Here is a 12307-nt window from a genome sequence, read left to right on the forward strand (position 1 = left end):
TTTTTCTAAGGTTTTATGGACTGATGAAATGAGAGTGAGTCTTGATGGGCCAGATGGATGGGCCCGTGGCTGGATTGGTAAAGGGCAGAGAGCTCCAGTCCGACTCAGACGCCAGCAAGGTGGAGGTGGAGTACTGGTTTGGGCTGGTATCATCAAAGATGAGCTTGTGGGGCCTTTTCGGGTTGAGGATGGAGTCAAGCTCAACTCCCAATCCTACTGCCAGTTTCTGGAAGACACCTTCTTCAAGCAGTGGTACAGGAAGAAGTCTGCATCCTTCAAAAAAAACATAATTTTCATGCAGGACAATGCTCCATCACACGCGTCCAAGTACTCCACAGCGTGGCTGGCAAGAAAGGGTATAAAAGAAGAAAATCTAATGACATGGCCTCCTTGTTCACCTGATCTGAACCCCATTGAGAACCTGTGGTCCATCATCAAATGTGAGATTTACAAGGAGGGAAAACAGTACACCTCTCTGAACAGTGTCTGGGAGGCTGTGGTTGCTGCTGCACGCAATGTTGATGGTGAACAGATCAAAACACTGACAGAATCCATGGATGGCAGGCTTTTGAGTGTCCTTGCAAAGAAAGGTGGCTATATTGGTCACTGATTTGTTTTTGTTTGTTTTTGAATGTCAGAAATGTATATTTGTGAATGTTGAGATGTTATATTGGTTTCACTGGTAAAAATAAATATTTGAAATGGGTATATATTTGTTTTTTGTTAAGTTGCCTAATAATTATGCACAGTAATAGTCACCTGCACACACAGATACCCCCCTAAAATAGCTATAACTAAAAACAAACTAAAAACTACTTCCAAAACTATTCAGCTTTGATATTAATGAGTTTTTTGGGTTCATTGAGAACATGGTTGTTGTTCAATAATAAAATTAATCCTCAAAAATACAACTTGCCTAATAATTCTGCACTCCCTGTATAATTCATTGTGCATTTAAATTTTGACCGAAATGCCCATGCTAATGCTTCGTGTCTAATAGCTACTGGCTGCTAATGCTCATTTGTCTCTCATGCGCATTTGTACCTAGTACAGCTGTATTATTATTTTCAAGTTAAAAGCTTTTACTACACATTGTTCAGTTAACAACAAAAACAAAGTTGAAATGCTTCTCTTTCATATGAATAGTACAAAACATGAGAACAACATCCCTTTACATTTTTTATATATAAGGACTAAACTCACATGCACCTAGATTACAAGTTGTGCATTCATCTTTTAACGCTGAAAAAATTGTAATTTAAGCGTTAAAACGGCACCGCAGCAATTACGAGCTGTACCGCAAGCCTTTTAGCCTGTAACGCAATGTCAGTCCCGCACTCGTAAAAATTACATTTTTTCATGGGACTTCCATAGCGCTGCCATTACGAGTTTTGCGGTGAGGCTAAAAACCTTGCGTTATACCCTATAACGACAAGATCCGTACCGCCATCTGAGACCAGTAGTTATGAATTTTACGCTACAAAACTGTTACATAAAACTCATAACTGAAGTGTTACAAAGTACACTAAACACTCATAAACTACCTATTGACCCCTAAACTGAGGCCCTCCCGCATGGCAAACACTAAATTAAACTTATTAACCCCTAATCGGCCGCTCCCGACATCGCCGCCACTAATAACATTTATTAACCTCTATTCCGCCGCTCCCCAACACCATCACCACTATAATAAAGTTATTAACCCCTAAACCGCCACCCTCCCGCATCACAAACACTATCTAAATATAATTAACCCCTAATCTGCCGTCCCCCCACATCGCCCCCACTATACTAAAGTTATTAAGCCCTACACCGCTGCCACTATAATAAACCTATTAACCCCTAAACCGCAAGCCCCCACAACGAAATATACTAAATGAAACTATTAACCTCTAAACCGAAAGCCCAAACTTTATATTAAAATTAAAATTTCCCTATCTTAAAGTTAAGGTCAATTTCGATAAATTAGTGCCCGGTTTTTAATAGATTTATTTAGGTGGCAGCAATATCGGGAACAGCAGATTAGAGGTTAATAACATTATGTAGGTGGCGGCGATGTTGGGGGCGGCAGATTAGAGGTGTTTAGACTTAGGGTTTATGTTAGGGTGTTAGGTTTAAACGTTGCTTTTTTTTCCCCATAGACATGAATGGGGCTGTGTTACGGAGCTTTTCATTCCGTGATCGCAGGTGTTAGGTTTTTTTTCTAACCCGCTCCCCTCATTGATGTCTATGGGGAAAGCGTGCACGAGCACGTCAAAACAGCGCCTGAATTTTGTGCGGTATGGAGCTTAAAACCCCCATATCGCACTCACAAGCCGGCTGTTTCAAAACTTGTAATGGCTGCGCTATAGAGGGTTAAATAATGCAAACTTTGTTGCGTTCCTTAAATTCCCTATAGCGCACTTAACTCGTAATCTACCTGATAGTTTTTTGGAATTCTTAGGTAATCTAGTTCAATGCACAGAATCCGTGTCATGTTGCATGAGTATTCATCTTACCATATTATTATATATATGCATACTTTTTCTTAAGTACTAAAATGACTTGACTAAAATTCAATTCCATTTCTGCCAATATTACTTCAACTACAAATGGCAAACCTAAAATGCTATCATGATGGAGTGTGAGTATATGTTGGTATTATAAACTACACTGGTTTTAAGCCTCTGTCTCTAATCCCAACATTTTAATGCCAGCGTTATGATATTGTAGCCTACGGTGAGATAAGCAGGCAATCTACAGATTGCAGCTAATTAATTTTCTGTGCAATCCATATTTTATTTGTATGAGATCAATTTAAATTTCCCTAACACATAAAACAACCATAGAGATTAGAGAGAAAATTGCATTTCTTGTTATCTTAGTTCAGAATGCATTATATGGGAATTTGTTTCCATAAAACATCTTTGTGAGCGCTATTCTGTTTCCTTAATGTAAAATTGAAGTGTAGGATGGGTACATGTAGGAGCAATTAGGCATATTTTTTGTGGCTTTCATCTTGCTAAACTGCAATTAAAGGTCTCTGAAGAAAAGATTTATTCATAAGTAAAAAGAATAAAATAATCCACAGTTAATACCACTTGCCAAGAAACTACAGCAAGTAAAAGGTGAGAAAAAAAAGAGGACAATTTGATCAACACTACATTGTCTGTCCTAGGTGAGAAAGTTTTGCAGAATGATGAGTTCACACGAGACCTCTTCCGATTTCTGCAACTTCTATGTGAGGGACATAACAATGGTAAGAATTGCAACATGTTTATGGGAACTACCTAAATGCATAGCTCAGTTTACTTTTTCATATCTACATTTTTTTAAAAATTATAAAGCGTATAGGCACAAGATTTAGATTTATTAAACCAGGCCTTTGTGAGGTAACTCTAAGTCCAACCATCTCACATTAGTTTAATCCAGGGCGAGATTAGTTTAGATTTTCAGTCTAAGAGCCAAAATCAAGGAGATATATCTATAAATGTTTAATATTGAAATGTAATATATAAGACAAGTGCATGAGCCATTTGGAAACCTATTTTGTCTGCAGTCTCATTTTAATTTTATTTTTGTGAAGAAGTGCTAAAAAAAGAGCACTCATATCGTCTGTTTCACAAATACTTAACTCTACTGTTGTGCAAAAGCAGCCATAGACAATACATAAGTGTTGTACAAAAACAGGCAGCAGACCTGCTTTGGCTCTTGGGCTGCCGACCTCTGGCTTAAACCAAAGTGATATGTCTTGTTTTGGGAATGTGACATATAAATATACATATCGATAAGGTTATGAGCAACTATGTTGTTTACCCAACATTAAATATAAAATCCATGCTATAAAACTACAAGGGGAACATAATTTGAAGCCTTCTCCATGGTCCTGTGGTTAAGCAGGTAATGAAATGCTGAGTACTTAAACTATATCTTTTAACTATATTTTCATATTTGATTACATTTTTAGATTTTCAGAATTTTCTCCGAACCCAAATGGGTAACACAACAACAGTGAATATCATCATTAGCACTGTGGATTATCTTCTTCGCCTCCAGGTAACCAGACACCATTTCCTAGTATATCATTTTATGCAACGTAAGGGCCAATTGAGATATATATATGCAGTATATATATATGTATATATATATATATGTGTGGGTGGGTGTTTTTCTAGCTAATTTAGTAATGTTTTAAGATCAGAGCTGTTAGTTTGCTTTGTGATATTAAGGTTACACAATGGAGTTATGAGTCACACATCATTAGTGGAAATTTCGGATGTGCAAAAATGGTATTGATTCATTGCCAAAGAAACACTTCGTATGCCATTGAATCTGAAAGCCCACTTGTTGGGAAGCAATGTAAGGTATATTCTAAGCTGTTTGATTCTAATATAGTTGAAAGTGAATGTTTGCTTTTTAAAAAAAAAAAAAAAAAATAGGCATATTTTAATTGTGGAGGTTATATGAGATTGTCCCACACAAGGCAGTAGAATTCATTATGAACAGAAGAAAACATTAATTTGAAGTAAAACCTCTTCTAAAGCTGCCCGGCTTCAGATGTTTAATCAACAGATTATTGTGGTTTGGCCTCCTCTCATACAATGGCAATTTGATTCCATTTATACTGTAAAGTGGTGTTTTACATCTGCTGCTGTTTAGCATCAGAAAAGTGATATTGTAATAATGTAGCTGTAAGAAGCATGATTGTGATAGTGTAATAATTAAACTGTAAGAAGCATGGTGTGATAGTGTAATCATTTAGCTGTAAGAAGCATGGTTGTGATAGTGTAATCATTTAGCTGTAAGAAGCATGGTTGTGGTAGTGTAATCATTTAGCTGTAAGAAGCATGGTTGTGATAGTGTAATCATTTAGCTGTAAGAAGCATGGTGTGATAGTGTAATAATTTAGCTGTAAGAAGCATGGTGTGATAGTGTAAATAATTTAGCTGAATGATGCATGGTGTGATAGTGTAAAATTTTTAGCTGTAAGAAGCATGGTGTGATAGTGTAATAATTTAGCTGTAAGAAGCATGGTTGTGATAGTGTAATCATTTAGCTGTAAGAAGCATGGTGTGATAGTGTAATAATTTAGCTGTAAGAAGCATGGTTGTGGTAGTGTAATCATTTAGCTGTAAGAAGCATGGTGTGATAGTGTAATCATTTAGCTGTAAGAAGCATGGTTGTGGTAGTGTAATCATTTAGCTGTAAGAAGCATGGTTGTGATAGTGTAATCATTTAGCTGTAAGAAGAATGGTTGTGATAGTGTAATCATTTAGCTGTAAGAAGCATGATTGTGATAGTGTAATCATTTAGCTGTAAGGAAGCATGGTTGTGATAGTGTAAATAATTAAGCTGTAAGAAGCATGATTGTGATTGTGTAAATCATTTAGCTGTAAGAAGCATGATTGTGATAGTGTAATCATTTAGCTGTATGAAGCATGGTTGTGATAGTGTAATACTTAGCTGTAAGAAGCATGATTGTGATAGTGTAATCATTTAGCTGTAAGAAGCATGGTTGTGATAGTGTAATACTTTAGCTGTAAGAAGCATGGTTGTGATATTGTAATAATTTAGCTGTAAGAAGCATGTGTTGATAGTGTAACAATTTAGCTGTAAGAAGCATGATTGTGATAGTGTAATCATTTAGCTGTAAGAAGCATGATTGTGATAGTGTAATCATTTAGCTGTAGAGCATGGTTGTGATAGTGTAATACTTAGCTGTTAAGAAGCATGGTTGTGATAGTGTAATCATTTAGCTGTAAGAAGCATGGTTGTGATAGTGTAACAATTTAGCTGTAAGAAGCATGGTTGTGATATTGTAATAATTTAGCTGTAAGAAGCATGGTTGTGATAGTGTAATAATTAAGCTGTAAGAAGCATGGTTGTGATAGTGTAATAATTTAGCTGTAAGAAGCATGGTTGTGATAGTGTAATCATTTAGCTGTAAGAAGCATGGTTGTGATAGTGTAACAATTTAGCTGTAAGAAGCATGGTTGTGATATTGTAATAATTTAGCTGTAAGACGCATGGTTGTGATAGTGTAACAATTTAGCTGTAAGAAGCATGATTGTGATAGTGTAATCATTTAGCTGTAAGAAGCATGATTGTGATAGTGTAATCATTTAGCTGTAAGAAGCATGGTTGTGATAGTGTAATAATTTAGCTGTAAGAAGCATGGTTTGTGATAGTGTAATCATTTAGCTGTAAGAAGCATGGTTGTGATAGTGTAACAATTTAGCTGTAAGAAGCATGGTTGTGATATTGTAATAATTAAGCTGTAAGAAGCATGGTTGTGATAGTGTAATAATTAAGCTGTAAGAAGCATGGTTGTGATAGTGTAATAATTAAGCTGTAAGAAGCATGGTTGTGATAGTGTAATAATTTAGCTGTAAGAAGCATGGTTGTGATAGTGTAATCATTTAGCTGTAAGAAGCATGGTTGTGATAGTGTAACAATTTAGCTGTAAGAAGCATGGTTGTGATATTGTAATAATTTAGCTGTAAGAAGCATGGTTGTGATATTGTAATAATTAAGCTGTAAGAAGCATGGTTTGTATATTGTAATATTTAAGCTGTAAGAAGGCATGGTTGTGATAGTGTAATAATTTAGCTGTAAGAAGCATGGTTGTGGTAGTGTAATCATTTAGCTGTAAGAAGCATGGTTGTGGTAGTGTAATCATTTAGCTGTAAGAAGCATGGTTGTGATAGTGTAATCATTTAGCTGTAAGAAGCATGATTGTGATATTGTAATAATGTAGCTGTAAGAAGCATGGTTGTGGTAGTGTAATAATTAAGCTGTAAGAAGCATGGTTGTGATAGTGTAATAAGCTGTAAGAAGCATGATTGTGATAGTGTAATGATTAAGCTGTAAGAAGCATGGTTGTGATAGTGTAATCATTTAGCTGTAAGAAGCATGATTGTGATAGTGTAATAATTAAGCTGTAAGAAGCATGGTTGTGATAGTGTAATAATTAAGCTGTAAGAAGCATGGTTGTGATAGTGTAATAATTTAGCTGTAAGAAGCATGGTTGTGATAGTGTAATCATTTAGCTGTAAGAAGCATGATTGTGATAGTGTAATAATTAAGCTGTAAGAAGCATGGTTGTGATAGTGTAATAATTTAGCTGTAAGAAGCATGGTGTGATAGTGTTATCATTTAGCTGTAAGAAGCATGGTTGTGATAGTGTAATAATTTAGCTGTAAGAAGCATGGTTGTGATAGTGTAATAATTTAGCTGTAAGAAGCATGGTTGTGATACTGAAATAATTAAGCTGTAAGAAGCATGGTTGTCTTATTGTAATAATTTAGCTGTAAGAACATGGTTGTGATAGTGTTATAATTAAGCTGTAAGAAGCATGGATGTTAAATTGTAATATTTTAGCTACACTATTGTGATAGTGTAATAATTTAGCTGTAAGAAGCATGATTGTGATAGTGTAATAATTTAGCTGTAAGAAGCATGGTTGTGATAGTGTAATCATTTAGCTGTAAGAAGCATGGTTGTGATAGTGTAATCATTTAGCTGTAAGAAGCATGGTTGTGATAGTGTAATCATTTAGCTGTAAGAAGCATGGTTGTTGCAAGTGCGATTTATGAAGGGCTTCTAGGAAAAATGATTAGTGGACATAGAGCTCCTTGCCTGGTTTTAAAGGTAGAAACCAATAGCTTACCTCTTGTCATCAATATATATATTAAAGGGGCAGTGATTTGTATGTAAAATGTTTCTACTTCCACAAAACGTAAACTACACCCTGCTGACTCTCTTCTTCATATCTGTCCATAATTGTTTTTAGCTGATAACAACTGCAAAACAATTCACTTTATACTAATATTTTAACCCAGGCTAGCCTTGTTTTCTGCTAACTAAAGTCCAGATTGGCTACTCCAGATAAGGCAAATGGTGGATGGAGTTTGGCTATTGATAAATAATTGCAGAAAAAATAATCGGCTAGATTACGAGTCTTGCGTTAGCCTTAAAAAGCAGCGTTGAGAAGTCCAAACGCTGCTTATTACCGCCCGCTGGTATTACGAGTCTGGCAGGTACAGGTGTACTGCTCACTTTTCTTCTGCAACTCGAGCATACCGCAAATCCCCTTACTTCAATTGCGTATTCTATCTTTTCAATGGGATTTTCCTAAAGCCGGTATTACAAAGCCAAAAAGTCTGCGGTACACCCTACCCCGTCAAGAGTCCTAACGCATTTAAAAGTCAGCAGTTAAGAGTTTTATGGGCTAACGCCGTAACATAAAACTCTTAACTAAAGTGCTACAAAGTACACTAACACCCATAAACTACCTATTAACCCCTAAACCGAGGCCCCGCCCCACATCGCAAACATTTAAATACATTTTAACCCCTAATCTGCCGACCGGACAGCGCCGCCACTTCAATAAATATATTAACCCCCTAAACCACTCCCGCCTCGCAAACACTAGTTAAATTTTATTAACCCCTAATCTGCCGTCCCTAACTTCGCCGACACCTACCTACATTTATTAACTCCTAATCTGCCGCCCCCAACGTCGCCGCAACTATATTAAATGTATTAACCCCTAAACCTAAGTCTAACCCTAACCCTAACACCCCCCTAACTTAAATATAATTTAAATAAAACTAAATAAAATTACTACAATTAAATAAATTATTCATATTTAAAACTAAATACTTACCGATAAAATAAACCCTAAGCTAGCTACAATATAACTAATAGTTACATTGTAGCTAGCTTAGGGTTTATTTTTATTTTACAGGCTACTTTGTATTTATTTTAACTAGGTAGAATAGTTATTAATAACTACCTAGTTAAAATAAATACAAATATACCTGTAAAATAAATCCTAACCTAATTTACAATTACACCTAACACTACACTATAATTAAATAAATTACCTAAACTAACTACAATTAATTACAATTAAATTAAATAATCTAAAGTATGAAAGAAAAAAAAAACACTAAATTACAGAAAATAATAAAATAATTACAAGAATTTTAAACTAATTACACCTAATCTAATCCCCCTAATAAAATAAAAAAGCCCCCCAAAATAATAAAAATCCCTACCCTATACGCAAATAGACCTTAAAAGGGCTTTTTGCAGGGCATTGCTCCAAAGTAATCAGTTCTTTTACCTGTAAAAAAAAAAAATACAATACCCCCCCAACATTAAAAAGCAACACCCACACACCCAAACGCTACTCTAAAACCCACCCAATCCCCCTTAATAAAACCTAACACTACCCCCTGGAAGATCACCCTACCTTGAGACATCTTCACCCAACCGGCAGAAGTGGTCCTCCAAGGGCATAAGTCCTTCATCCGATCCGGGGCAGAAGAGGACCTCCAACGGGCAGAAGTCTTCATCCAGGGTGGCATCTTCTATCTTCATCCATCGACGAGGAGCGGTTCCATCTTGAAGACTTCCGACGCGAGCATCCATCCAGACCGACGACCTACCCGATCGAATGACGGTTCCTTTAAATGACGTCATCCAAGATGGCGTCCCTTGAATTCCAATTGGCTGATAGAATCCTATCAGCCAATCAGAATTAAGGTAGGAAAAATCCTATTGGCTGATTCAATCAGCCAATAGGATTGAAGTTCAGGAATTAATGGGGCTACGTTTGACGCTGAACACTGCTTTTTTGCAGGTGTTAGGTTTTTTTTCAGCCGGTTCTCCCCTATTGATTCCTATGGGGAAATCGTGCATGAGCACGTTCAGCCAGCTCACTGCTGACTTAAGCAGCGCTGGTATTGAGCTGAGATGTGGAGCAAAATTCTGCTCTACGCTCACCTTTTTGCGGCTAACGCCGAGTTTAAAAAAACCTGTAATACCAGTGTTGTCTTAAGTGAGCAGTGAGAAAAAAATGCTCGTTAGCACCACATAGCCTCTAACGCAAAACTCGTAATCTCGCTGAATGTTAATTTGTTTTAAAACCTGCCTGATAAGTTATTCAATAGTACCACAACAGAAACGTCTTGTAATTACAAGGTGTTTACTGTCCATTAAATTGACCTTCATGGTTCTCTCAGAATCACTTTTGTATAAATGATATAAAGCTTTTCTGTGGCTGTGTGTTATCCTTCTCTCTTGTTTAGTCAAAGCCAGAGGATGTGCACTTGCACCTTCCTGTACATATATGGTGGCAGGTTTTTCTGTACAATACTTATGGTAGTTTTGGAAAAATTGCCACCATATTTGTAAAGGCAAATGCAAACACTTTTGTATACTATGAGCCCTGTTTTGCACATATAATGGCCAGACATGATGCAGGTAGAGCTCAGGCAGCACTGTAGGAACTTATATTACTATTTGAAGAGCCAGAAGGGCCCCCTAAATTTTTGGATCTTGTTTGAGAACCCTGTACATGGTCTTCAGTGTAGTCCTCTTTCCAGTCTCAGCTACATCTTACCTCCCGTTCATGTGTAGCCAAGTTGCTGGATAAGATGTAGATAGAGAAAAATCTAACATAGAAGAATGCATCCAATGTGTCTTCATGTGGTGTAACTCTGAATAGGAAGAGAAATATTGATTGACAAGTAAAAATGTATTTATATCTTAAGACATAGTGAGTCCACTGATCATCAATTACTGTTGGGAATATCACTCCTGGCCAGCAGGAGGAGGCAAAGAGCACCACAGCAAAGCTGTTAAGTATCACTTCCCTTCCCACAACCCCCAGTCATTCTCTTTGCCTTCAGTGCGAGGAGGAGGTGAAGTTTTAGGTGTCTGATTAAGATTCTTCTATCAAGATATTTTTATTTTGGAAGCCTGTGCAGGCTTGCTCTGATCTTCACTGATCTTCTCTTCAGTAGGACTGTGGTAGCTTTCAAGCAGTTAGGAACTTGTGGGGTGGGCCTCACTGTGTTTTCCTGACAGAATTGCTGCCCGCAAACAGAATGCCAGAGTAGGCTTACTTTTTTAATTTCTTCTATCCACAGGTCTCTGTGAGGTGTGGCTTCCTCTCATACTTGGTGAGCTGTCCGCAGGTAAGTGCTATTTTTATTTCTATACATATATGGCACTACAACACATAAATGCACCATATTTGGCAATAATTCCTGAAGCAAGAATTTTTCTGGCAGGATGCAGGTTACTGTGTGGCGGTAGAATAAGGGAACAAAGGGAAACTTTATTTTTTCTCTTTTATTGGTGGCTCAGAAGTGTACTGCTTATATGTGCAGTCATTTTGATGTGGGGACTGTTAGTGTTTTTAGAGTCAGTAACGGCATTAGTTTATGCGGCTTCTAGACGATACTTGGCGTGACGTCATTAAGGGGTGTGTCTCCTCCTTTCTGAGCATCGTTTTTCTTTGGCGCTGTTTCATCAGAAAAATCAGTCGCACTGACTTATTTTAGTTCCCCTCTCTGTCGCTTGTGTTCTCCTACAGATACAACAGGCTCCGTTTTCGACAATCCAGCTTGTCATCCTGTGCCAGAAGGAGCAGGTAGGCACCTCAGCTTAGTGTTGAGGTGTAGAGTGTGCTGGGGAGGTGTGTTAGTAAGTCCTGTGCTAAAGAGTAGAGCCCCTTTGCTTAACAAGTTATTTTCAGTAACGGTTTCTTTTTTTATCGGAAATTAAACAGGAAAATTGTGTTATAATTTCTCGTGCAAAATGGACTTCGAGAGTCTAGCCCTTCTATTCTGTGCAAACTCTGTTTGGATGCCCAAGTGGAACCCCCTTTGCCTTTTTGCAGTTCTTGTATAGATAGAACTCTCTTATATATAGACAAACTTTTTGATTCTGAGCCACCATTCCCTCAGGATGATGCTATCCAGGCGTTACCACAGCCTCTCTCTAATATAGCTCAATCTGCAGCAATGTGACATGCAGTGCCCTGTGGTTCCTCTTTTTTTTAAAGGCTGAGATTGCAGCCCAGGTATCTTCATCGGTATCTGAGGCACTAGCAGCCATTTCCATGCTGCAGGGGAAGCGTAAGAGGAAAATTATAGAATCAGATAAGGTATAATTTCCTGTTCAGGCTGACCGGACTCCTCTTTCGCATAAATTGGAGGAGGATTCTTCGGTAGCTTCTGAGGATGAAATCTCAGATTCGGATAGTGTAATTCCTTCATCTGATGCTGAAGTGGTTTCCTTCAGATTCAAGCTTGAGCACCTCTGTGTCTTGTTAAAGGAGGTTTTAGCTACTTTGGACGACTCCGATACGCCTATCATTGTCAACCCTAAAAGGTCTAGCAAACTGAATAAATACTTTGATGTCCCCTCATCTGGGGAGGTGTTTCCAGTGCCAGACTGTGCCACAGAGATTATTACCCAGGAATGGGAGAGACCAGGAATTCCCTTCTCCCCCTCCCCTGTCTTTAGGAAA

The 12307-nt window shown here is 37.5% G+C and overlaps 1 protein-coding gene across 11 annotated transcripts in view; it reads left to right on the forward strand.

The window, feature by feature from the left end:
- Positions 1 to 12307, forward strand: part of RYR3 (ryanodine receptor 3) — a 1083635-nt gene that overhangs the window by 959376 nt on the left and 111952 nt on the right. For all 11 annotated transcript variants that reach the window (XM_053697970.1, XM_053697969.1, XM_053697973.1 and 8 more), the window contains 2 exons: positions 3158 to 3238; positions 3947 to 4035. In XM_053697970.1, coding sequence (XP_053553945.1) covers positions 3158 to 3238; positions 3947 to 4035 — 170 coding nt within the window. The remainder of the gene's footprint in view (positions 1 to 3157; positions 3239 to 3946; positions 4036 to 12307) is intronic.

Source organism: Bombina bombina, chromosome 1 (assembly GCF_027579735.1).
Source record: "Bombina bombina isolate aBomBom1 chromosome 1, aBomBom1.pri, whole genome shotgun sequence".
Classification (NCBI taxonomy): Eukaryota; Metazoa; Chordata; class Amphibia; order Anura; family Bombinatoridae; genus Bombina; species Bombina bombina.